The 27,323-nt window shown below is 47.0% G+C and overlaps 1 protein-coding gene across 11 annotated transcripts in view; it reads right to left on the reverse strand.

The window, feature by feature from the left end:
• Positions 1-27,323, reverse strand: part of myo9aa (myosin IXAa) — a 98,867-nt gene that overhangs the window by 45,938 nt on the left and 25,606 nt on the right. For all 11 annotated transcript variants that reach the window (XM_047331446.1, XM_047331445.1, XM_047331442.1 and 8 more), the window contains exons 3-4: positions 1,217-1,311; positions 1,065-1,127 (exon numbers count right to left, since the gene is read on the reverse strand). In XM_047331446.1, coding sequence (XP_047187402.1) covers positions 1,065-1,127; positions 1,217-1,311 — 158 coding nt within the window. The remainder of the gene's footprint in view (positions 1-1,064; positions 1,128-1,216; positions 1,312-27,323) is intronic.

The following is a 27,323-nucleotide window of genomic DNA, read 5'->3' on the forward strand; positions in this document are numbered from 1 at the left end:
GCTCATGTTGTGTTTACAGTATCAATAAGAATGACTTATTCACTACTCAATCTCATTCTACCGGTACTGAATTCCCTGGAGCCACAATGCTACAGTGGCCAAAGCAAAAGCAAAGACTAGAAACAGGAGTAATGACGGTGTGTGTGTGTGTGTGTGTGTGTGTGTGTGTGTGTGTGTACAAGGGTGTATGCTTGCCCCTTTTCCCTGACAGAGTAAAGGTTAAGGGTCAAATTGTGCAGCAGCTGTGCGATCGACGGTTCAACACACACACACACACACACACACACACACACACACACACACACACACACACACACACACACACACACACACACACACACACACACACACACACACACACACACACACACACACACACACACACACACACACACACACACACACTGAGCTTTTATGGGCCTGGAGTCAGCTATTCATCTCAATGAGAGATGGCTAGCGCAGGGGGCCCCGTGTGAGCCCCCCATGGTGAGGTTAACCTTCACCACTCCATCGAGCCACTGCAACACATTAGTGTCAGTCCCACTTAGAGGTCAAGTCACTTCACGACTCCCACTTTGGCAAAATGAAACGACAGGCTTTCGGAGTTAAATGCACTCGGAGGCACTCAGAGGCACCAAAACACAAACGCCATTTATTTGAAGTGACAGAATAAGGTTTTAAGCGGGTCAAATGTTATTCAACAGACAGGATTGTGCTACAAATTGTCCACATTTGGCACCTTAAGAATATCATCCATATTAACGCCAGTGTTGATATAACATAACTAAGTTTTCATTCTTTAAAATATGCTGAAATAAGAAGTGTGAAAATAAAGCGCTGCATAGATCAAGTTAGATAGATGTTTGTAAAAAAAAAAAGTGAATTTTACAACATTTGACAGTTAGTCATTAATTAACCTTCATGTTTGTTTTGAACGGCACTCGACGAGACCACTTTGCTTTTACTGTATCATTGCTCAGAAGTGATGCAGTCTCTAAAGTGTCCCCTCCTGTTTTGCACGTGTAGTAGTATGACGAACTCCTGCTCGTCTGAGACGCGCTCACCGCTCGTTGTGCTCCTGATAGACCAGCCTCGACTTCTCCAGGAGGTATTTCTCCACATATGCTCTGGAAAAAGCACAAAATGGGTCAACCTCAATAGTAAGATTTTCTTTTACATGGAGAAGATTTCAAAGCGTTTGTCTGCGGTCGCTCACCCTCTCACGGTGCCGCTCTCCTGGTAGTTCACCTGAATGAACTTGCCGAAGCGACTCGAGTTGTTGTTGTGGGCCGTCTTCGCGTTCCCGAATGCCTGAGGGACGAGAGAGGAGGACGTGGTCAGACGAATGCAAACACACGCACAGGTGAAAATAAATGAGAGCGCGTGACGTCTCAGACACACGCACGCACGCGCACACACACACACACACACACACACACACACACACACACACACACACACACACACACACACACACACACACACACACACACACACACACAACAGGTTAAAGGTTAAAGGTCAAGTTCGCCAGATGTGGATCATTTGTGGGCGGGTCAAGCGCACGGAGACTTTGACCTCGTGCCGAACATTGTCTTGAAAGACGGGCGATCTTTTCCCCTGACGCAGTTGTCGAACGGCGTCGGCCCGAGACGGATTAATAGCGTGGTTTTGAGGATCTATTTAAGTCAGAGTCAGACAAATTGCCAGAGTGAGGAGGAAGGAGCCAGGAACCAGAAGGCCTGATGGAAAAAAAAAAAAAAAGAAAAGAAAGAAAAGCTCCTCAGTGAGTAACGGGATCCATGTGGCGTTGTGGAACATGTGTAGTGGTTGTGCTTTAATAAGACGGTCCAGTATTTGCCCTCGCGGCTCTGTTTATGTTGTACGGCTGCCTGGAGGGGAAGTCGTCCTTCGCCCTTTATAAACCCCGCAGTTATTTGTAGCTGCGCCACAAGTAAACAAATTCCTCAGTGAATCACTGGAGAGCGCCCCGGGCCTTGCGTCTGCGGAATGGGAAAACACCCCCTCCTTGACCCCACCCTCACCACCGTGCAATGCATGCTGGGAGAAGGCCTAACGTCGAGCTGAAAGGCTACGTCGATGGAGTCAAAAAGGGGTTAATCGTCGCTGGAGTTCACGTTGGGTTGTGTGCACGTCGTACTTCAGGGTGGACCGTGATTGGCCGGCGGCCTAATGCAGCACAGAAGAAATAATTGGGACAAGATTTCTTCCGCTCCTTTTTTTTCCAACCGCAAAACAACACAAATCAAAGTTTCGCAAGGCAACGTGACAACCCTTCTCTAATTATCGTTTCTTTTCAAATTGGGTCAGTGAGTGTTGACTCGAGGTCTGCGACGCACATGCCACATGGCGGTGTGCAATGCATGTCGGGGAAAGTTGTTTGCAAAAAGTTAAAAGACAAAAATGTGTCGCTAGCGCTGCAGGGAAAGCGCACTGTGAGTCCATGGGCAGACAACGGTCATTGCAGATGCTCGTGAGAATCAGCTCGGCTCAGGTAGAGCCCAGGACACTTTGGGCCTCTGCACCACTGGCAGCCAAAGAACTGGATCACGGCCTTCATTCATGACTCACTCCTCGGCTGAACAGATCATCGAAAAACGGGCAGACGCTGTGGAAAAACCTGTTTAACTCTGCTGTCTGGACAATGAAAGAGGGGGCGAGGTCAGACCGAGGAGCGGCGGCGGTATCGTTTCGCATCATCCCCCTCCCCCCCTTGAAAAAACTGGAGGGCTTGAAAACGTGATGCCTGCTGCGTTCCGTGTAGTCCGCAGCTCCGTCTGCCTCTGCACGCCATCGGGAAGTGTGCGAGTCAGACGAGGACGGCGCGCCATCGCTCAGCGTCCTTAAGTGGCGAGAGCTCTCCCGACCGGACGGCCAGTTAAAAGCACGCACTCGAGCACCAACGACAACAACCTGCACGGTGAGGAGCTCGGGGTCAGACGAGTCAGAGATCAGAACACTCTCTGAGTGTTCTTTCTTTTTCTTCTTTTTTTTTTCATGTTAAACGACCTGGCGCTCAACATCATGCGACGGGCCAGCAGGAAGCAGGATGTGGAGCGACGATTTATGTCCAAGCGGTGTGTTTATGTCCACCTGGTCAGTGTAAAAAAAAAAAAGGAAAAGATGCATATAGTTAAAGAAGACGTTTTTATAGCCGAAAGGTTTTTTTTTATTCTTTCTGAGGTTGGCTCGCGGCGGTGAAACACATATCTCATAACGGGGGGGAGGGGGGGGGGGGGGGGGGGGGGGGGGCTCGTAGTGAACGGACATCTGGAGGGGATGGAGCCTCACACCAACACGCAAGGGAAGTTGAATCGACATGAAGTCCAGTGTCGAACGAGGTCGGCGATTAACTCAGTGTCAGTGTCCAGGCTCGTTCCTGGATTTCAGTTTCTACGGATAACCTGCAGGAATGGCAGGTAAGCACAGAGCTTTGCTGGAGAGCAGCACAGGAACCTATAGTAACGCGTCGGCAAACAACAAATCATCGGACAATCAGTTACAGATGGACAGATTTCTTTTCTTTTTTTTCCCCCCCAGAATAGCCACTTCGTGGGCCTGAGCGCAGAGCAGCCACAGGGCAAGCTGTGCTCTGGGTAATTTGCTTTCTTCTGCAAAAAAATCATTTTTACTGCACTCTTGTTCAGACCACACACACACAACAACAACAACAACAACAACAGTTGTAGAAAGTTGTAGAAAGTTATTCCGGGAGACCGAACGAGTCACGAGGCTGAGCTCGAGCGGACTGGGCCGGGTCGAAGCTATGTGGGGGGGGGAACGACAAAAGCACCACATCGCATAGTTGGACGATGTCACGCCTATGTACGATTTCAGAGACGCGAACGGCGGCAAAGGGGACTCGAGGAGGAACTGGACACCGAGAGGCAAACAGACGTGCGCAGGTGTTTGCACAGACGCGATCCGAAACCACTCCGGTCGCTCCGGCGGGTCAACGCCGTTGTTCCTCGGCGGCCGACCGCGGGGCGGAGCCGGAGGCGACGGGGTCGCACGCGCCGCCGGCGTGCTCCTGAGGCCACAGTCATAGTGAGGACAGAGGGGATGCGCGTCGATCCCCTCGGGGTCGACATCTGGAGAAACTGTCCACGTGTGCGGGAAACAATGCTCACTTTGAGCGGGCAGACGCCTTGCGTTCGTCGGGTCCACTCTCGCATTGCAGGGAAGTGATACCTGGCAGCGGCCGGCCCCTCCTGTGATTCAGCACTTTGCAATTTAGAACCCGTCAGCGGTTGCCAAACTTTCATATCAGACACGCGCCCGTTATTGACACTACCCGTCATGGTCACTCGGGAGAATTCATAATCGTATTACAGCAAATTCGGTTACGGTCCCTTTTGTCCCCGTCCAAAAGTCAGTCAGTGATGCTGGAATTGCCGGTGTTTAGTTTTGGTCTCTCTTCATTTGGGTATTGCAGCTTTGGTCAAGTCAGCATTTGCTCAACCTACTTGAGGTGGAGAAGACTGGACGGCTCAACTGTTTAGATATACACATTTTTCACATATTGTGCTCAATTCACCTCAGTCGCGTCTGTCCGACTTCCAAGGTTGTTGTGACGACGGACGTCCCGAGCGGATCAGTGCCGAATTTCAAAATTGGCTAATCTCTGTAAATCGGTGTTAAAAAAATAAAAACTTTCAGCCATGCTGTCGTCGACGGGTTTCGCTACAAGCCAAAATAAAAGTCGTCAGTTTTCCAGATCTGTGTCCAATTTCCCCAGTTTTTATTTGCATGACATCAATAACTCCGCAGCATATCAAATCACTTCCTCTTGTTTTGCCAAAAAGAAATAACGTTCTTTTAGCAGTTTACGATGAACAAAGAGGAAAGATGAAGGCGCCAAGGGGGACCGGCTGGCTGCTCCTCATTTGTCCTCCTCTACGAAATCAACGGGACTTGTTCAGCGCGGGTTTCTGTCAATGCGTATCGCCTGCAGCGAGTTAATCGGGGTCCCCGTCTGCCGCGGCGTCTTCCGACTGACCACGTGAGGACGACGTCATGGGCTGCTTCCCTGAGAGGAGAGGCGAGTGTCCCGCTCGACAGCGGGAGACAATGGGTCCACTTCATTTACCGCGCAAAAGGAATAATCTTTGAGCAAGTCATCAAATGCTCAGAGGGGTCACAAAAGAATTTTCCATGCCGGGTTGTGTTCTGAGCTCATGTGACGGCGATGGTCCTCAACGGCACAGAGAAATGCTTTGTCTTCGGACTTCAAAAGTCCCCCCCCCCCCCCCCCCCCAAGTGAAATGGCCATGAGATAAAAAACAGCATTCTTCTGACTCGCTGACCAGAAATTGATTTAGGAAAAAGTGTCACCAAAATTCTTTGCATTCCTGCCCTGACAGTAGCTATACGGAGAAAAGGACTCTGACAAATTGTTCCATGTGATTCAATGGCTCCAAAGAGGCGCAGCCCGTTCAACATCTGTGCATTCATATCCTTTTTTACGAGGGCCTTTCACGGGGGGGGGGGGCTCATCCGACATGTCGACAATTAAAAGTGAGTGAAAAGAGAACGCGTCTCACGGTTATGTCACGGCCTGTGTGGGCAGATGACGCTCTGCGGTGGCCATCGCATAACCGCGCCCCTTGTAATCCCGACGCCATGAGGTCGCGCCGGGCAGAGCGGGCCGCGGCCACAGAAGGGGTCCGCAAGTCACGGCGGGATGTGGGTTCGGGGCAGGGGCTGCTCCTGTCAGAACGGTGCTCTGCAATGTGTTTGAGGTCGGACGTGTACAGGATTTAACTGTCAGGGGGGGAAAGAAAAGCTGCTCCTCTCCCGCGTGCAGGATATGAATATGCATATATGAACCTATATGAGTTGGGTTTCGTGTGAGTTTGCACCACTGCGATGAAGGCGGTGGAGAAAAAAACGTGCGTCGATCACCAAACTTGCAGAGAGAAGTACTCCTCCGTGGACGTCTGGACAAAGATTTGTGGGGTAGCCAAGCAAAAGTTTGAGACGTTTTACTCAGAGCCACAAGTGTCAAAATCAGAGGTTCATACCAAAGTCAGAAGGATTCATCGTCTGGGGGGGGGGGGGGGGGGGGGGGCACTCGCAAGTGACTCGCAAAAATTTGAATCCATCAAATAGATACTTTGATCTTGCTAATATTAACCTACTCGCTCGCTGCAGGAGATTTCCTTTCCCCTTGCAGGATCATGTCCAATATGTTTTTCCCTAATAACTGAACAATAAAACCAGATTACGGTTTGGACTTGTGGAGCAAACTGTGGCCTGGTTGTTCGGCTGAACTTCCGCTGCCTCTCACGAGCTTTCGCTGCTGTTCTTGCTGGAATGAGGCTGAAACGCGGTCGAATAAAACAAAAAAGCCACAGAAAATGTAGTCGATTTTTAATAAGAAGTCCAAACATTTGCTTATTCCAGCTTCCATATAGCGGGTAGTTGTTGCTCATCTCTGCCTTGGCTGAAAGTAGACGGAAGAAATCTTGAGGTTTGAAACCGTCGGCTGGACAAAACGTGCAATCTCATGACATCTCTTTGGGATGAAGACAAAGTGTCTTCAGTACTCGCTAATGAGACTAAATGATTAATTCACTAATCAACTTGAGTAATGGCATATTAATTAGTAGCGTGCAGGAACTTTCAGAGACATAGTGTACGTTAACCGTGGTGCGACAGCGCGGATGTTTTTCCACATAATGTGCAACTTTTATCTTGACAATAAGGATTTTAATGCATTCAAATCACCACAATGAGAAACAAAACCGGTTCACAGTTACGAGATGCAAATGTGCATTTCATCCCAAAGCCTCTCGCTGCGAAACACTGTCAGTCACCATGGGAAAATGTGATCCACCCGTTTGAAAGAGGTACCAGATCACGTGTTTTGTGACACTTCACTAGATCTATATTGTCAGAAATGCTGCCTCCCATAATTCCCAGTAAACTAACCATCGCTCCGCCTCTGACGCCCCTGGGGAGCAGATCTGATGGTCCAGTGAAATGAGCAATATGGACGTCAAGGCTTGACAAGTTGTGCAGCTCTGGCAAGAGTCAGCGGGCTTCAACCGACCGCCAGGAACTCCCTGGCTTGTTTGTTTTTTGTTCTTCCTGACAACTGTTGTGTCCGAGACAATCTCCGCTTTAGGTTTTCTGTTCCAACTGCTGTCACATCAATTAATACTGCCTAATGTAATAATAATGAAAGAACATGAAGTTATTTATATCAAAGCGGAGTATTCTCAGCCTGGGGGAGAAGAAAAAAAACTAACTACGGTAATTGACACAATCACATCTTTGTGTAATATTGCAGCGAGGGCCACTGGAAGTTTATTTTTACCTTCAGGGATAAAACGTGTTACATTTTGAATTAGACTAAAATACTTGCGTCCATCATTGAGGAAGAAAAAAATCCTTGTTGATTAATATTCCCATATACAGTACAGCATCTCGTAAACTAAAACTTAACCTTAAAACCGCTTAAACAAGCTTCTTGTTAATTCTTCAAACAAATGTAGGAACGTCTGCATCCACTGGATCTTTTCTCTTTTCCAAACTTTATGTTAAATACATTTTGCTCTTGTTGTATTAAGATGGGTCAGGTTGTTGTATCAAAGGCAAAGTTTTTTGATACAACAAGGTAAAAGTCATCTGTTGTGATAACAGGTCAAGTTTATTGAAAAAAAACTGAAGTGTATGGTTTGTATTATAAGAAGAAAATATGTCATAATATATTGAATAATATCAAGTTATAGCTTGGCAACTTTCCACAGTTGAAAAGGAAACTATTATAATATTTTTGTCCCGTTGGCAGCAACACACTGCAGTAAGAATCACGCTGAAGCGCCTCAATGCTTCCAAATTTTCTTTGTTTAATTGCCAAACTGTATAATTGAAATAAGGTCAGATACAGGCCAAAAAACACGGAGATTATAAAAAGATGAGAGAGGATGATTTAATCAACTGTGACGTAAAAAATTATGACACTGGGTGGATTAACGCCTCATACCGCTGGACTACGGCTGACGAGTGTGTGTGCGTGCGTGCGTGCGTGCGTGCGTGCGTGCGTGCGTGCGTGCGTGCGTGTGCGTGTGTGTGTGTGTGCGTGTGACAGAGAGGCTCCAAGAGGGAGAAAAATGTGGACAAAGAAAACAAGTTAAAAAAATGCAATTAGAAAAAGCGACGTCCTTTTGATCAGTGCAGTGGTTGATTAAAGTATCTGATGGAAGCCAGGCATAACAGAAACATAATCACGGATTTCAGGGACTCCTTCGGCTATCGGAGAGCCATCTCTCATATAACGTAAACCCTCTCCGTATTAAAGAAGACTGGGGACAAAAACAACACATTCCGGAATTACAGGCCCCTTAGACAGAAGCAAATCACAAACATTAAAAAAAACAACGTGAAATTACCTCATTCACTTCCCAAACCCTTTTATAAATGGTATATCTGTCTATTAATCCTGAGAGAGAACAGTTCTCTCATCCTCAGGCTGTGTAAGTACTGTAGTTGTCCATCATTTTACTGTGTTTCAAAATTGAGCCAGGGAAACGGTGCTGATAGAACAGGGACCACTAACCGTATACTGCAAGACTGCATCAATTTCCCATGTTAATAGTAATAATAATAATAATAATAATAATAATAATAATACAGATCTGAAAGGTGTAACATGACCAGAACAAAGATAATCTGATCCTGTTAGCCAAAGGACATGATAACATTTGCAATGAAAAGCAGTGGAGGAGCGATACGAGCCCTGCTCACGAGTTATTCATACTATATTTGTCCTGCCGCAGTTTCCAAAATTATATATTATATTTATATAATTAATGAATGTTCTCCAATTTTGTGTTTTCCGCCGCTGCTTCATTGTGCAGCTGTGTGCAGCACTCCTTGCCTCGCTGTCGCTCGCTCGCTCTCTCTCTGTCTGTCTGTCTGTCTGTCACGGTCACACTGACCATCAGCAGCACCAGGAATGTGTCGGTGTCCCGTTGTAACATCCAATACGTTTTTTTTTAAACTGTCCTCATCAGGCAGGCAGGATTCAGCATTACAACTCAGACGGTACCTCTTTTGTGCGTATTGTTCGCGCTCGCGTGACAGGCGTACATTTGCTCCAAAAGCGCACTTGCACCAAGGCAGGCTGCTATTATAAGGGCAGCGGCGGTAAGAGAGAACACTTCTCTGCAGAGGAAGCGCGTGTTTGAACAACTGCATTTAATCGCACGACTCCTCGATTTATCAGCTACATTAATCTGTCATTACCACTCATGTCGAGCATCAGTCTCTCCTCCTGGGGGCATTTTTTTATGAAAGGTGGGAGCGTAAACAACAAAAAAAATTGATCTCCACTCCCAGTTTTCCTTTTTCTTTATTGTCTTAAACTGTTGATCAGATTCTTAAAGATAAAATCGGACATGTGCCGCTGACTTAAAGGTGTTTATATCCATCTGTCCACCATCTGTACCGTCAGTCCCGGCTGACGCTGGACAAGAGGAGGCAGGTCACCTGTCCGGCCGGAAGCTGTCAATACAATAAAAGTCCGACAAAGTTTAGGTCTTATGGAAAGAATATAGTCCTCCATCTTGAGGATCATACGTCGGCGGCATTACGCTGGGAAAGAAAGAAAAAAAAAATCTACAATCGTACCAACCCATCCCGAAGGAGATCACAGCACATTCTTCCTCAGTGTACCTATGACGACGGACCCTGCAGTCCTCTGGAGACTATGTGTAGCAGAGGCCCTCGTCCGTCTCTGTGTGGCACAGCTGCCTTTCAGGACTTATTTCAAACATTGTCGAGATGCCTTTGACGCAATGTCATTACTCACATTGGCGCACAGTGTCCGCTCTGTTCTTCAGTCATCCACCTCATTATTCCTGCTCCTTCTGCCATGTGACAATTTCAAAGAAGAAGAAACCCCCCCCCCCCCCCCCTCACGTTACATAAGCGAGCGCTCGGTTTCTGGAGTGTGAGAAAAGGGGTCAATGTGGCCCAAAGCACGAAAAAAAATTCATTTCCTCAAACCTAAAACGAGCTCCTCGTTTCAGCACCAGCGTTACCGAGACGTTCTGGGGCGAACAACAGTGCAGTGTTTCCTCCTCGTGGTAATCGAGAGGCACAGAGAGGGATGAGCAAGAAAAAAACAAGGAGAGGAGAGGAAGTGAGAGGAGGCAAATAAGAGAGAGAGAGAGAGGCGACGGGATAAGAAAATTCTATGAGAAAGTAGATCACAAGAATGTTTCTTTTCGCTCGTGCCAGCAGTTCAGGCCACTTCCCCACTGCGGGGAACCTTGTGTTAAATCTGAAAATGGAAAATATGAGGTGCGACCGTGGCCTCGAGATGCTTGGGAGGGTAAACATGGCGTTTTTGCATTCATGCCGTGTGCTTAGTTGAAATGGAACGAGGGTGTTGGACGTGTTTCAAATAAGCTCAGATCGTATCACTTCGTCGTCAGATAAACATGAAGGAAGCGTGTGAGTAAAGTCTTCGAGGCGTCGACGCCCCCCATCGCTGTGACAGGAGGAGTCAGCCTCTGTTCACCAGACACCAAAGGGGATGATGAAGTTAGTGTATAGTAGGTTATTCGTCGTGAATTCAAAAACTGATTCTGTCAGGTGAGGGTTCTCCTGCCATATCCAGTGACAACCACGGTGCATCTGATGTACTACCTGTCGGGTCTAATGGGGATTATAGGGTTTACATACTGTAACTCACTGTGAGTCCTCCACAGTTCGGAGAGGAGCGGACGTTTGGTCGTCACGAAAATTCTGTCGCTCCTTCCACTGCAGCCCACGGGCTCAGCTCAGGACCGTGAGTCACTCAACCGCCATTAAACTCGAACAAGACCTGATTGTTGAGTCAAATATCAGACTTGACCACTGCGCCCACTACAATGAGCCGTCGGAAAGAACGAGACGAGCCGCACAATTTGGAAAAGAAAAACACGCTCACAACCGGGGGCAGGAAACCGCTATGTGATGAATTGGAGACACTGTTGTGTTGTCAACAATTTTGATCATTGATGGACTATTTATTGAAGTCATTTGTTTTAGCAGAATTCATCGATGCAAGCATCTAAAAAAGTATCTTGTAACTTACCATCATCCGTCTTGGACAATGTCCAAAATCATACATGAATTTGGTGTATAAAGGCATATCATATATATGTATGTATACTGTATATTTTTTCTCTGACAAATGTGTTCAGTGTATTCGCCACATGCACACGCAGTAGTCACAGAGAAGCGCACACAAACTAAAAGGCAGAAGTTAACCTCGGCTGGCAAACAGAGAGGGACTGGGTGGACTGGGCCACCAGGAATCACTCATATTGATCCACAGCGTGCAAACGAATGTGCGAGCGCGCGCACACACACACGCACACACACACACACACACACACACACACACACACACACACACACACACACACACACACACACACACACACACACACACACACACACACACACACACACACACACACACACACACACACACACGCACACACACGCGCAGTCAGAGCGCTCAGATTGAATCTCTGCCAGCACAATGCAGCACCGCAGCCATGGGTGTGGCCTCCACAAAAGGGTCTTTTCATCCAATCGTCTGAATGTGATGCTGATGCGAAGACACTGAAGCATCAGGGCGTTTACACTTGCAACTAGTTTTCTACGCTTCTCTTTTTGTGCATTTTTTGCATTCAAAGTTATTAAAAGTCAAATAATGATCAAAACGGTTGACGCCCATTTTTCTATGGAATCATTTCACCGACCGATCATTTTACCGCTCCGCAGGACAAACCGACAACCTAAAGATGTTGTCACATTACATCATAATAACGATACAGTTTATTCCACAACACCAGTAGAAACTAGCCGGAGAGAGAGAGAGAAGAGGAAGACAGATTTTCTTTTCTTTCTATCTGGCATTAAAGGGCTTTTACCGGCTAGCACCAAACATTGACAGGCTCTCGCAGTCTGATGACGTAATCGCTTCCACACAGCAACAAAAAAACCCAAAACCCTTCACATGCCACGCTTCCACATCCATGTCCTGTTCGCTCAAAATGTTTATTTCAGCGGCTGGGCCGGGGGATAATGTCAGCTTCAAGAGTGGCTGTGGACTTCAGAAAGGGGATGAGTGAGCCCGTCGCACACCGGTGACTTTTACCGGTCACCGTGTGTGAATGTGTCAACGGAGCGCAAACCCGGGAAATGGGATTCAGATCCCGACGCACGCGGTGGTACGGTGGCCTCGCGGTGAGAGGTTGTGTTGAAAGGGACTCAGGCAAGAACCACTCTGGGCAGTGGCTGATTTCTCACGCTACCAGTCATTAAATAAACCCTGGGAAGACTCGAAGTAAACATACACTGTGTTTATAGTCTGTAAAACCGAACTACTATATAAATACAATTAACACCACTAACTACTCCAAAATAAGCGTTCATCAATCAACTCCTCTCTGGCAGCAACCCAAATTGAATACGATGATGTGCTTGTCGTATTTGTGAACCCTGCATGTATATACAGTACCGCACAAAGGTTTTAGGCTTTCAGATGTTTTGATTAATCATTCATCACCTGATAGCATGACGGAGGCATCTGATTGGCCCCAAATTCCCCCCCTGCAGCATGAGAACGACCCCAGACGAAAGCTGTTGAACTTCGCAAAATGTTCTGGAAAATTGGGTCCAAACATCTTCCACAGTTTGCCGCTCACGTGTGAAAAACGCAGCAGGAGACGGACATGTTCACAACAGCAGGGGAATATCTGGATGAAAAAGGCGAGCTGCGAATCTTGCTGAAATGTTCCTGCTGTATTCTGGCATGGGCTCACTCCCTGTAACTCTCTTGAAGTGGCTGAGGGTCAACAATCACTGCCACTCGCTCCCGGGAAAGGATTCGGCAGCAGAGGGAAAAAATGACATATGGCACCTTTAAAGGAAAAGAGTGACCACATGAAATATAGATTAAATAGTTTAGTTTTTTTCCCGTTTACAGCTCTTTGCATGAATCTAACTTGTGATTAAAAACTACAAATCACAGTCCTCCCTTTACCTTTAGTGACTAAAAACCATCGCACAGTAAGTTTTTTGTCGATAAACAATCAAAAAATACAGAACACCTATCAGTGAAAAAAACCCATACTGAATTGCAATGCAACTGTATGCAGCTCGTCAACGCCACAGACGTGTCATATTGTCGGCGGCGGGGGGCAGATTTGGTGGCATTTCAAGTCAGCACTCAGATAATGACTGGGGGTTGAGTGACCTGAGTCAATTTGCCCGCGCGCATAGGATGTGTTTGACAAGCGCTAAGTAAATGTGCTCAGCCATTAGGAAAACAGGCCTATCTTTCAGAGCAAACACTAATCCCACTCACTCCAGAAGCCTGTGTCAATACGCAGTTTCTCAGCGCCGGCAAGTTGCCTGGATAACCTGCCGCCGCTTCAGCCGTATTATCTCCCCTCTGCTACTTTGACAGCTTTCATCATGTGAGTTGCAATAGTGGAGGAAATACTCTGATCCCTCACAACAAGTGAGAGGCCTTCATCTAAAATCCAGCCGCAGTAAAATCCCCTATAGGCGAGTATCATCAGCTGAAAGTATGAAAAGTAAAAAATAATGCTTGCGCGGGAAAATGTCCCCCGGGATCGATGCATCATCATATTGGAGGGTTTCGGGTTTGTAATATGCATGGATCAGTGTGTATGTATCATTTTACTGTTGCTGCTCAAGGTCGAGCAGGACACAAGGGGACGGGTGTCTTACTTTTTGAAATATTGGATCATTTGAAAGGTTATTAACATGAAACATTTGAGATGTTAAGAGGAAAATGTCTCTTCGGTGAATACCAAGTATTATTTATTCAATGTATGAGGTGATTGCTTTGCGCGATGGTTTGCAGGGTTGGAATATTTGTACCCGTGTTATGTCTTCGATCTGATCTATTGATTGTAACGATGGGATTCAGCCAGTTTTTTAACAATTTATTGCGCCTGCACTCTTTTCTACAAGTAAGAAAGAGGTACATTGCTCCACATGTCAACCAAGTGTGCGTGTGAGTGTGTGTGTGTGTGTGTGTGTGTGTGTCTGTGTGTGTGTGTGACCAATCATAAATGAAGTTCATTTTCCTGTTTTCTGAACAGGAGAAGTGAAATGGACTGACATTAAGATGTGAGTCCGGGCGGATCAAGATGAACGACGTGCGTGTAACGGAGCAGTAGCAGGCACCTTCAGATAACCCCCCCCCCCCCCCGTCGCTTGGCACCGCGCCCCCTCACATAGTTCTGTTTTGTGCTCGTGACGTTGTCCCGGGGTGAGTGTGGAGGTGTGTGGAGGTGTTGCATGAGGGTTCACAGGGTGGATTTTTGGAGTGGTGACGGATCTCTGGACCGGCAGAGAGAAACCCCTCTACTAGTCTTCTGCACTCCGACTCTGAGAGTGTGAAGTGTTGTCGTCGTCCGAGCATCAGTGAAAACCATGCACGCGCAAAAAAACAAAACCCACTGGGTGTAATGATGTATTTCATCATGTCCTATGCGCAAGATCGCCGCCTTAGCTGTAATTCCGTACAGCCACGGAAGAAAATGAGCAGCAGTTCCTCTCAACACTCGTCTCAGAAGACCCGGAGACGCTCACCGCAACGCGCGAGCAGAGCAAAAGACAGACATGAGCAGAAGGAGAACTGCGAGAGGGCGCAGAGGGAAACGTCCCTGATACTGGCCGCCATGCAGTAAAATGGAATGTTATAGTGAGGGGGAGTGAGCGATGGGGCGGGGGGGGGGGGCACGATGTCCTGGAAAAACATGCTGTCCCATCCCGATCCGCGGTGTTCAGACGCAGGGAAATTCTGCAAAGTACAAAGACTAAAATATCTACAGTGTTGTCTCAAATCCATATGAATGAGATATTTCCTTACTTTAAGGGAGAATGAGCCCAGAGCAGAGATTAAACTATCGTTCATGTTATCGATTCTGATAACTGATTTCTTTTCAAGTAGAAATGCCAAGGATTGCCTTCATATCCAGGCGGTCATCCGTTAAGTGTGTGCTGCGTCTCTTTGTATGGGGGGTGCAGCGTGATCATTTCATCAATATGTCAAAGGTTGATCTTCAAAATGTGGGAAAATGGTGAAAATTGCGACTTCCTAAGGCCCCAACGAGATGTCTTCAAATGTCTTGCTAACAATTCAAAACTCAAATATATTCAATTGCCTATCAAATCAGACTGTGGAAATCATAAATCACATGGAAAAACTAATAAATCGTCAGTATTTGCACTTAAAAAATGTGGGGTGGGAAAAAACACTGACAAAATGCCCAAAACCACATGGTAAACGAGGTGTGTCGAAGACGAAATAAATACAACATTTTTAAAAAAACTCACAGTTCCTCAAATGAACTCTCGGCTACAGAGAGGATTACTCAGGCCGCAGAAACGTAAACCTCCGTCTCTTCGCACGTTCATAACCCCGACACAGGCCGCTCACACTGACGCTGCGAAAGCTGTTGCTAATTGTACGCAGAGATAAGACAAGTGCTGGGACGGGCCCGCGGCGTTCCCACTCCCCGGAGTCCAGGCAGCGAGCCAACTGCACGCCGGTCGAGAGCGGAGGATCGCAGCACGAGCGGGATGGTCGACGCGCCTTCTGCTGACCTTCTTCTGTGGGGAATTGGAAACAAAAGGTGACACCCGAACAGGTCCGAGGGATTATAATCCTGTTGCTCGTGTCAAAAGGCATCCGGATTATATTCCGCTATCCAGTGAGAAAATCATGAGCAGACATAACAGATGAAAAGGGGGAAAATAATCCGGCCATTTTGCTTATGTTACTCTGTTATCTTCCACATGAACTAGTTCCAAATATTAATATCTCTGCGGTTGGCTTGCCTAGATAAATTTGTAAACACGTGCCTGAAGTTGGGGAAGTGGGCTTGAGAAGCAGAATGTCTGTCTCGCCGTGGCCTAACGTTCAAAAATATCACTACGTCGAGAGACTTTCCATCAACACTGTCAGTGCTGTTTGAGTGGCGGGAGCTCGTGCGCTCGGTAACGGAGATTATCGATGAATTCATCTGTTCATCGAGGAATACCAGGAAGCAAGGAACAGATGTGAGGCTAAAGAGGAGGGGGACGGACCTTGGAAGGAAACGTAAATAGTCAAAATTCCTCGATTACAGCTGCATTTGCCTCGTGTGTGTGTGTGTGTGTGTGTGTGTGTTTGTCGAATCGCCAAAATGTTAAACCTTCATCATTTCACTCTCTTTCATTCGGAGTTGTGTTTCCGTACACCTGTCAGAAGCAGTTTCCATATGCAATGTAATATACTGCTCCACTTTGCTCACCAGTTGGTGCTGAGCAGCAAGTGCACGGGGACTTTTTGGAGACTGAACCGAGAGAGTGAGGTCGACGTCAGAGCTGCGACTCACCATGAAGCCCCGAGGAAGCCGAGCGCAGCTGCAGGCTGTAGCCGATAATTCTCTGCGGTGATCGTGACCATAATCGAATTATGTTGCCTCAACATTTGGTCCATTGTCGTTGTAAGACAACGATTAGACGCTTTTTTACGAAAAAAAAACAGCCGCTTCGTGGTGAAAAAGGGGGGTGTGTGTTTTTAAATAAGCCACATAGTAAAACGGGCTTCCACAAAAAAGGAATGATTGTTTTCATTATTAAAAAAAAAAGTATAATTTAAAAAAATAGGTATATAATTTATACATAACATAATTAACTTTTCTACCTCCGAATTTTTTATAATTTATACTTCTTTTTTTTTTTACACACGTACATAAGCTGCTTTTCATAAGCTCACTTCAGAGTGAGCCCATGAAAATGTGAGAATATACGCCCGGAAAATTGGTGGAAATTTCCCAGCGAGCGAGTGGACGTGTTGATGACTGTAAACAGAAATCATCGTCATGTCCTGCAGGCTCTGCCCAGGTGCCACAAAATGTTCTGGAAATGTTGGTGTGGACGCCATCTGCTGCGTTGGTCATCTGTGATGACTGGTAAAGCTTAATGGGTTACACCAGCGACTTTGGTACAGAAGACGCGAAGTTCGATATCCGGTCCAGTTTTGGGCCCTTAGGCAAGGCCCCTTAATGCTTCCTGCTTTCCTCTGACATGTAACTGATTATTGTAAGTCACTATGGACTACAGCGTAAGCAAAATGAAGGTAATGTAAAAAGGCAAACTCTGGAAAATGTCCAAACCAGAGTTCATGCCCGTAAACATAACAGTGTAATACATTAGCCATATGACATATAACTCTGCCATATAACTGTGTAGAAATCGGTCTCCTGTTGTGACAAATACTGTTCATGCACCCAGTGAGGAACATGAGCTCCGGTTAACCTCTAACTTCAGCTGGCAGATCAACCTCTATGTGTTTTTGTGTGCATATCTGTGCGTGTGTGTGTGTGTGTGTGTGTGTGTGTGTGTGTGTGTGTGTGTGTGCGTGAACTCTCCGTCATTGGCCAAACACCGCGGTCATGTTGGCAGAGCAAAGCTCTGTCCACACGGCTAGCCATGTTGGCCCAAAGTCGGAACAGGTGGGCTTATCGGCAACACGCTCACACCGTATGTAGGCCACGTGTCAGGCATTAGCCAGCCCGGCCGGCCGGCGCGCTGCAGGCGGGTCGGTGCGGCCAGGTGAAGGGGGGCGTGACTTAGCACAGTCACTACATTGACGCCCGGCCATGTGGTCAGGGCAGAAAGGAGGTCAATCCAATTAGTTAGATACATCGGGACCGGGTCCAAATCCCACCGCGCCGCATCCCTTGTCTCAAGATACACACAGATGTGTTACACTGCATTTATGTGTCGTACAAATACATGTGTTTTTATATACGCCTTGAACCCTCATCTAATAATAAATACTCTTATGGCAAACATTGGGTGGAATTAAGTGGTTAATTATTTAATCCGAAAAGCTGCGCTGCCCCATTGTTTGACCTCACTAAGTGAGCTATTGGTAATTTAGCATGGGACTTCACGTCACTGCCCTCGGCACAGTCATATTCTTAAAGGTGCCGCGTGGTGTTTACGTGTGTGGTCACTACATTTAAGTTCAATTTTGGGGATATTTTGAAACCTGCCTGGTTCACGGCGACGTCTGCTGGTCCACGACCAGCGGCAACTTGCATTGATTTAATTTCAACCAAAGAGCGATAGGAGGTCGAACAGTGTCGCTATTATAAAAACAAGTGGAGGGGAAATGAACTGAGTGAACGACATCAGGGGGGATTTCTGCTTCGTGCAGAACATTGTCCTTCGTAAACCGGCGGTTTGTTGTTGCCTTTCAGTCGCGCTCCTTCAACGCCTTTGAGCCTGAGGTCAGTGTTTACCGAGCAGAAGACGTGACGTCTGGAAGACGGTGGCCGTTAAAGGCTTTATGATGGAAGGGGAACTATATGTCGCGCGCAAACCGCGACGCCCCCTCGGAGCCATTGTTCTGGACGGTTGATGAGTCATTCATATCGCGGCAGGCAACTTTCCCAGAGCGCAGCCATGTATTCTTAGCGTCGCACTTATCTGCTTTACTCGGAAGTGCCGGTGGAGATGGACCGATATAGTAAAAAGGGGCAACAGAGGAAGAGAGAGACGATAGTGGCACCTGACCTGATACCGCTCTACATTTCCTGGCGTGATAACACGTATCGGATGAACAAAAGTCGAATCTTATCTTGGGTACGGCTGTCACGTCTGGGGGCCGAAATTAACTGCCAACTCTCCTCGACTTGGCACAAACAAATCCGGGACAAACTACCGGGAAATGTGCGCCGACTGCGCGCGCGTCCGGACGGGAGGGTCTTTTCCCCGGGCGACTTGCTCTGCGGTGACATCCCACGTGTTCCCGGCTCCCTTCCAGATGTGAGCACTTTTCACGTTTGGGTTTTATTACACCACATCTGGACACACGGAAAGCACAAGATGACCACAAACACAACCACCCCCCCCCCCACCACCACTGACACACATGAGGATGGGAAAAAAAAATGGCGGAGGAATGGACTGAGCGTTCAGAAGGGAGGGAGGGAGGGAGGGAGGGGGTGGTTGCACATTTTAACCGTTAACTCGTCTTTGTTTCGGAGGCGAAACAGATTCATTTACAGAAGATTTCAAAATGCATTATTTTGAGACCCCGCAAAAAAAGCGAAAGACACTTTCAAAGCATCAAACCAAGACTTTCTGTTCTCGATCTCCTCTTTTTGTTGTTGTTGTTGTTGTTGTTGCCATTCCTGCAGGGAAGAGAGCGGCGGGGAGGGAGAGGTGAACATGACTGAGCGTCCACCACAGAACAGGTCAGGGACAAACACGTCCGCTCCTCCGCAGAAAATCGGACGAGGATTCTTTTGGTGAGGGGGGATGAGACCGCTGCGGATGGACGAAGTCACGGCAACAGAATGGAGGGCAGACAGTGTGTGTGAGTGTGTGTGTGTGTGTGTGTGTGTGTGTGTGTGTGTGTGTGTGTGTGTGTGCATCTTAATGAGGACACGAAAGAGGACACTAAAAATTCACAATTTCTTTGCCACTTCGAGGAATTTGCTGAGCATTATTCATTTCCTCATGTTTTATACATAATGTTAAAGTGCTGAATGCCCACGTTAACCATGGCCACAGTTTCAAATCATGAGGTAAACACATGTTAGAAATGATCCCTGTGAGACTCTGAACACAAGCTCTCCAAAGTTTCTTTTGGAACTTATTGTTTTCATTTACACGGCTGATTATCAAAACACAAAACAGTCAACTCGAATTATATTAAAGGCTTTTTAATGTACTGCAGAACACAAATAACCAACAGGGTCGTCCAATGACAGCAGAGTGACATCTCCCTCGTGTTCCCTGACACCAAACAAATGAATCTGTTCAACTTCAGGTTAATGAGACAGTTGAACAAACTCCATTCATGTGTGCGTCACCAATGGAAGTATGTTTCCTTTCAAGTCGCAGAGCAGTTTTCTTTTTTCTCTGCGTTTTTCGGAGGGGGCCTTTCAATGGGAAAGGGTTGATAACACAGATGTGTGTGTTATGCTGTCAAGAGTCGGCACCATCACACGTCAGACCCGAATAAAGCCTCTTCTGTCCGTCTCGTGTCCGAGTGACACTGCGGTGCAGGTGTTGTCGGGGGCGGTGGGGGGCAGCGGGTCCAGTCGGACCGAGTGTGTTTGTGCGTCGGGGCACGATGCCGACGAGGCACCTGCAAACTCCAGCAACGCCCCGGCATGAATAAAGAGCCTGTGAGGGGACATCTGCTGCCGACCACGGACTAGTTGACTTCAGAAATTGTGAATGAGGCACGAGGCGGAGCAGATTCTCATTACATATATTTAATATATCCTCGCACACGTGAGGCCGCAACTAATAATCGTTTCCCATTACTGATTAACTCGCGGATTATTCGTTTGTTTTTTTCAAATAATCAATTACTTGTCGAGTGTGTGGAACATTAAACAGCAAGAACTATTTCCAGCACGGCTTCCTGTTGTGTTTGCGAAACACAAAGACGTTCAGTGTGGCGTATCATGTGAGAAGCCGTTTCATTTTTTCACATTTAATGACTGAAAATACCCTCCGTCATGAATCAACAGTCTGCGAGGGGACGTCTGTTGTCGACCACGATTAAAGTTTCTCCGTGACTGGACTTTTTGCGGATTAATCGCTTCGGGCTTTAAGCTGATGTTCTGTTCAGTGAGCAATGAATGTGGCGTAAACATCGGAAAAACTTCTGTCACCTCTTCGCCTTGCGGAGGGTAAAAAAAGAACCGACTGGAGGATGACGCAAAAAGGCCCCGATTGCCCTTTTCGACCTGCACAACACAACCTACGATGTCACGAAGTCGAAACGCGCGGTTTCACTCGGACCCCGTTGAGACTGGTGTGGCTCCGGCAAATCTGTCGGTGACCTCTGACCTCGGGCTGTTACAGCCAGAGTAAGAGGCTGGGGTTTATCAACACTCCGCCGCCCTCTGCTTGATATTTTCTTTTTCTTTTTGACAACGCAGGAACAGCGTGTTCCCGCTCTTCCCCGGGTCCTCGCGTACTGTATACAGTTTCAGAGAACAAAAAGAGGAGCTCGGCACCAGAGTGGCCGGATAAACAAACGGTGAAAGGCAGCAGCCGGAGCGGGTGGCGTTCTTCATCGCTCAGCGCCGCCAGATGCCGTTAGTCGTAACGCCGGTGTTACAAAGTCTTCAATTGCGACTTGTGGGTCGCCGCGTTTTAGAAGTGACGAAATGAAACTAGCTCAAGTCTGACTTTTTTTTTTTTCAAGGAGAGTAACACCTGCTATGAAGAATATACTGTAGGCTGCTGCTTGACTTTGTCAGACACCCATCAAAGTTGTGAGCATCGATATGGATTCTGAAATAAGTTATGAATAAGAGTCATTCATGAGTAATTTTACATGGCAGTGATGTGTCATATGGTTGTGTTTGTCCGTGTATACATTTGTGAGAGCCGTCACCACTTTTGTAATAACAAACACTTCTATCACTGTTGCTATGTTTTGAACGAGTCAATTCCATTTTGATTTTGTAACGTCTCCTCCGAGTTCCCAACTACATCAAATCATTTAACTTACAAAAGCCAAAGTCCCGTCAGTTTCCACTGACTAATTCCACCATGGAAGGTGAAGAAAGCCCCGAGTGACTCATTCACTTCCTGAGGTTCAGCTTTTAGGAGTCTGACTAATGAGAATCATGAGGCCAATGGAGCGGAGGAAGGTCAAGGTCATCAGGATGAGTTAAGGATCATAACTCATCAATGCAAATATCTTAGACACCGTCACAAACTACAACATTTATTTATTTTTTAATTAGAGATCAGGACCTCGGTTGTTTTTTTTTCAATAAAGGGAGAAAGTTAATAAACTGAGATGTCTCAACAAGAAGTTCATTGAGCGACACAAATCCAAATCACATTTGTAGCAAGAAGCCTCGGAGAGTGTAACCCCCCCAAAACTCCCATCTCCATCTGGCCTACAGGACTTTTGAGAGGTTGTGTATTTGTGAAGATATCACTCAAAATGTTAGGTTTTAAAATATGACTCAAAATGACAAAAGTTTTGCATCTCAAATACTTCAAAAGGTTTCAAAATGGAGTCACCTGTAACCATGCCTGAGGTGTAGAAACTGCCATAAAAATTCATCCATAACATTTTTGAGTAATCCTGCTAACAAAGAAACAATAACAAAAAAAATGTTTAAAAAGACAAAACCGAAACCAAATAATCTCCGGAAATCCAGCTCCTAAACAGAGACTCTCATGTATGAGACGTGTGGTCCACTCTCCACGTCCGTATGAGAACGTATTTTTCTCCTCATTATTTCTGCTTTTCGCAGCCTTCTCCAAAAATAATTCCCCTTTAGCCTGGATTAAACATCAAAGCTCGACAAATGAGGATCAGACATGTTATGCTGTAATAACAGCAGGGCAGCGTGAGTGACAGAGCCTGGACGCGAGGTCAGTGCTCCAGCTCCCCAGTGGCAACGCTAATCCAAGCAACAAGGTTGAAGATCACACATAGACAGTTAATAAAACAAATGAAGGGGTTACACTTAAAAAAAAAACAGCACTCGTGTTCCCTCGACCATCGGGGACAAACCCTGGGCAGACGACTCTAAGCGTATGGCTCGACATTACATAATCCTCAAGCCGGGGCGAGGAGGGTAATTGCTCAATAACTAATGCAGCTGCCCGTCAACTGCAGGGCGACAACAACGCGCCGTGGTAAACTGCTTGTGCAAGTTGTGCAACGTACTCCATATGACTCACGTCCTTACACCTCGCACGTTACTCAACCGGGGGGAGGGGATGGAAGCCCGTAGGCCGAGCCCGAGCCCGTAGGCCGAGCCCGTAGGCCGAGCCCCGAGCCTTCACACTGGTCAGTTTTATACTCTTCGCCCTAGTTTCACCTCAACAAAACAAACTGCCACTGTAACTGTACACTCGGCCGAGGGCCACCGCTCACGAACGGCGCTCCATCATTCCCTCTCATCTCGTCCACCCCTGCCTGAGAGAAAACAACACTTTCAGGGCACAGTAAATCTCGCCTGACCCCGCCCGGCTGGGGGAGATCACGTAACGCACACTAATCCCACTCAGTATTAGCGGGGGCTCTGGGGAGACGGTATTAAATGTGCGAGCGAGCGAGCGAGCGCGTGTTGCGTGAGTGCGTCGAGGTGGCAGGGGGAAGGAGATGCTGAGGGGGGGAAACGGCTGACACTGGGTCGACTCAAGCCGGGGGTGTTTCTGTCGGCCCGGGAACACGGAGGAGCACCACGGGAGCCCCAGCGCTCACCGGGCCGACGGGATCTGCCGGTCCCTTGTGCACCAAAAAAATATATGTATTCGTGGGAGAAAAAAAAACGGATACACTGCACATTAAAAAAAAGTACAGGAGAACACAAATACGACTGCTTTATGATTTTTGGCTGATTTTCCACCGGCCTCCTGGTGAAAGACGTGTAGGTGTAGTGCGTGACCCCCTGTTGCCCTGCGTCAGTCACACGAACTCACAATGACCACAAGACTCCCGATCACGAGACGACTTCTTCGTGAGATGTGAATTTCCCCGGCGCGGGATGAATAAAGTTGTGCTCTCTTCTATTCTATTCATGTAGTGTGCACTGCGCAGCAATCCAACAACAAAGGGGTGTAGTCTGAACCTGGCATTAGAGAACTACACAAATAAATGGGGGGAAAAAAACAGAAGCTTAATGGATCTGGGTTGGAACCTCGCGGGCCTTCTGTGTACAGTTTGTATGATCACTCTGTGCCTGCATTGGTTTTCTTTCTTTTTAGAGACTTTAAATTGAGACCTTAAATTGCCCGTAGCTGTGAATGTGAGCATGGAGGGTTTTTTTGTCTCTGCGTGTTGCCCCTGTGATGGACCGGCGAGCTGTCCAAATGATAAAGGAGGTGATGAAGCTTCCTAAAAGCAACTGTACAGTCTGTGTTCATCGTAAATCACAAGTTAAGTGTAATGACCGAGAGCAGCCAAGTCTCCGTCCTTCGATGTCTCCGTACATTGTTCATCGGGTGTGTGAGTGAAAATTAAAGTGGGTAGCAGCAGCAACATTACCTTCAGTTCAGGGGCCTTGAAGTGCCCCTGAAACATCCCCCCTGACACACACACACACACACACACACACACACACACACACCCCCCCCCCCCCCCCCCCCCCCATTAACTTGGCTAATGCCCCCTGACGCCTCCCTGCTCTTTGGAAGAGAAAACCCCCGACGATGCACCGTCAGACGGACCTCACACTCTCCTCTCTTGACCCAGGGGAGAGCACAACACAGCTGAGCTCATATTAAGCCGTCACTTCGCCCTCGCATGTAAAAACAGATGACTGTGCTTCCTGAGCGGAGTCTTTGTTTTCATCGGTGTGAGGGTTGAACCAAGACTGAGTCCGATCCAACCATCCGGTCGCTTTCTTGGCGCTCATCCGGGGTCGGGTCGCGGTGGCAGCGGGTCAGGCTGAGTCGTCCACGCGTCCCTCACCGCAGCAACGCTTTCCAGCTCCTCCTGGGGGAACCCGAATCGTTCCCAGGCCAGATGAGACTTCATAATCCCTTCAGCGTGTTCTGGGTCTATCCCCTAGGAGCACCAAGACTGGATCCTTCCTAAAATAGCATTATTGCTTTGAATTGGTTTCATAAAAATGACCCGACTTTAAATCCTGACTCGTTTTTATTCCATAAATCACCTCTACTCGAAATTTGATGTGTGGATCAGTGTGTCCTGTAGCAATTTGGGCTTTTTTGATACCAGCGAGGAGTATTTACAACAATGGTTCAGGACTAGAATAGAACTAGTGACATAGATTTTTTATAATCCCGCATAATTCCCATTATTGAATTAAACACGGTCTGTCTTGGTTACAAATATTTGCTTATGTTATGTTTTCTCATGAACTTAATATCTCTGTGTTTTGGACTTTTCAATCAGACAAAAAAAATCTATTTGAAGGTTGGATCGACCTGGTTTCTTTTCTTTTTTTTAATACAAAGCATCTATTAAGTAGGGCAGCTGTGGTGAAGGTTGGCGGTTCGATCCCAGCTTCCGCCAGTCCACATGCCGTTGTGTCCTTGGGCAAGACACTTAACCCTAACTTGCCTCTGACGGCTCTTCCGACGGTGTATGAATGTGACAGAAACATACGCGGTAAATAGCAGCGCTGCGTGACCGTGTGTGAATGGGTGAATGTGACTTTCCTGTAAAGCTCTTTATGACTAGAAAAGCGCCGTATAAATACAGTCCATTTATAAATACAGTCCATTTAAGAAAGTAATCGGTACATGAATCTATGATTAAAAAAATTGTTTTTAAAGATATGTCACAGGAAGCTAAAGAGAGGAAGTGTGTTAGTGATCTCAGCAGTCATTTCCCAGAAACAAGGGACACTGATGTCTGCACTAACCTACTCATTACCGATGAGCTCCGTGGGACGAACGCAGGCGCAAATGGGCTTTAATTGTAACGCTGCTCCGCGGCCGATGTCAGTCTTCCTCATCATTATGCGTGTTTATGCAGCAGGCCGCTCTGAAACGCAGTCCTAACGTCTACTGTACAGGAGGAAACTAAAGGAGAGTGTCATGCGTTGCTCGCGAGAGAATGAGTCAAAACCTCCAGCGGACCACGTTCAACGCAAACAGTGAAATTCCCCAGGGGAACTATGTGGTCATAGGAATTTCGGGCTCGACATCAATTTCATGTCGTATCTGGCACAAGAAGGCAAACAACGTCAGGAATGACGGACAGCAGATAAGAGCTACGCCAACAATGGAAGCATTCTTGGTATTTCACGTACGTTTGTATTCGTCTTCATTCAGCAGGGGTCGATTCAAGTCCACAGGTGTTGAAGGGGGAAGGTAAATGAAGCATCCCTCGATCCCCCCGTCAAACTCTTTAATAGCGCTTTGTCACTGACAGCGCTGTGACATGGTTTATGTTTCCATCTCATTCAAGCTGAGGTTTGTTAATTGGAGCACTTGAGCGACGGGGCTTGATCTTGACACCCGACTGCAGCTGTTGGCTGGTTTCCAGAAAAACTGAAACTCTTGTAAGGGATATCCTCTATCAAGAGTTTGGAGGGGTGAAGAAAAACCGCCTCTCCCCATAACGCTCAAGGCCTCGGGCTGAGTCACTAAGACCTGGGAAGTGTCGAGGAAAGGGAATATGATGTATATATGCCGCAGGTCACTGGAATTAAGCGAGACACTACGCCACAAGACGGGTGACTCAGTGACCCGGCAGTAAAACCTGCAGGTTACACGGGTGAGAAGAATAAGCGGGATTTCTCCTCAAACCTTGTAATGGATGATTTCTTGAAGTCTGGTAAAGTTTTAGTAAAGTTTAATATACGCGTCATAGACTCATCAGCTCTACCTCATAATGTCTTGTCAAAAGCGTTCCTAAAAGCTGAAAAATTGTAATTCCACAATTCAACAAAACTACGCTCTAAAACGCGGCCAAGTGCTGAAAAGTCCTGTAGTTTCTCTCTTAGCTTTTGGTTGATTTTTGCCTTTTAATTCACAAATTGATGAAGCATAACCCCGAGATATGGTTTCGTTTTTTTTATTCCCTGCATTCCTTTGAGGACATCGAGCGAACATGGCCAAAACACGACTGTTCCATATGCGCGACTGCATGTTGAATAATCGTAACCATGACAACCGAGGTCCTCACTCCTATGGGAGGGAGGGGACACACAAACTACTGTATATGATCAGTCGGGTTGTTGATTCATCGTCCATGTCAAAACGTTGTGGCAGCATTACCCACAATTCAACTTGACTCAACAGAGGTTTGGGTGCGTTATGCTGTAAACCTTGAGGATTTTTTCCTTTTAAGACTTGTCTTCTTCAGACCCATCCAACAATGGATCAAGTGACATTACTTGCGGACATCTATCAGACGTTTACCATCTGCAGTAATCCTCCCCAAGACCTGGGACAAAAAAGACGTCGGTGTGTAAAATAAGAGCCAACTTAGGCACAGCCCTTAAAAATCAATGGCTCATGTCAGAGGTCAAGTTTAAATTCAATGACCATAGATTCCAGGGGAATCTTTGTCAAGAATGACAGATTGTATTCTCCCTTTCCTGCTCCTCTGCTCTTCCTGAATGAAGAGCTTTAAAAGAAATGAAGATCAAGTGATTCGATGAGGTAATGCCGGCCTCCTCCTCGCCTCTATCTCGCTCTGCAGTAGCGCCGCGGCTTTCGTCTTGGCATCACTCACCAGCAGGCAGATACGCAATCTCACTGTGCAAACAATTAAAGGCTGCTCCTCTGCA

The sequence above is a fragment of the Scophthalmus maximus genome, chromosome 4 (assembly GCF_022379125.1).
Source record: "Scophthalmus maximus strain ysfricsl-2021 chromosome 4, ASM2237912v1, whole genome shotgun sequence".
Lineage (NCBI taxonomy): Eukaryota > Metazoa > Chordata > Actinopteri > Pleuronectiformes > Scophthalmidae > Scophthalmus > Scophthalmus maximus.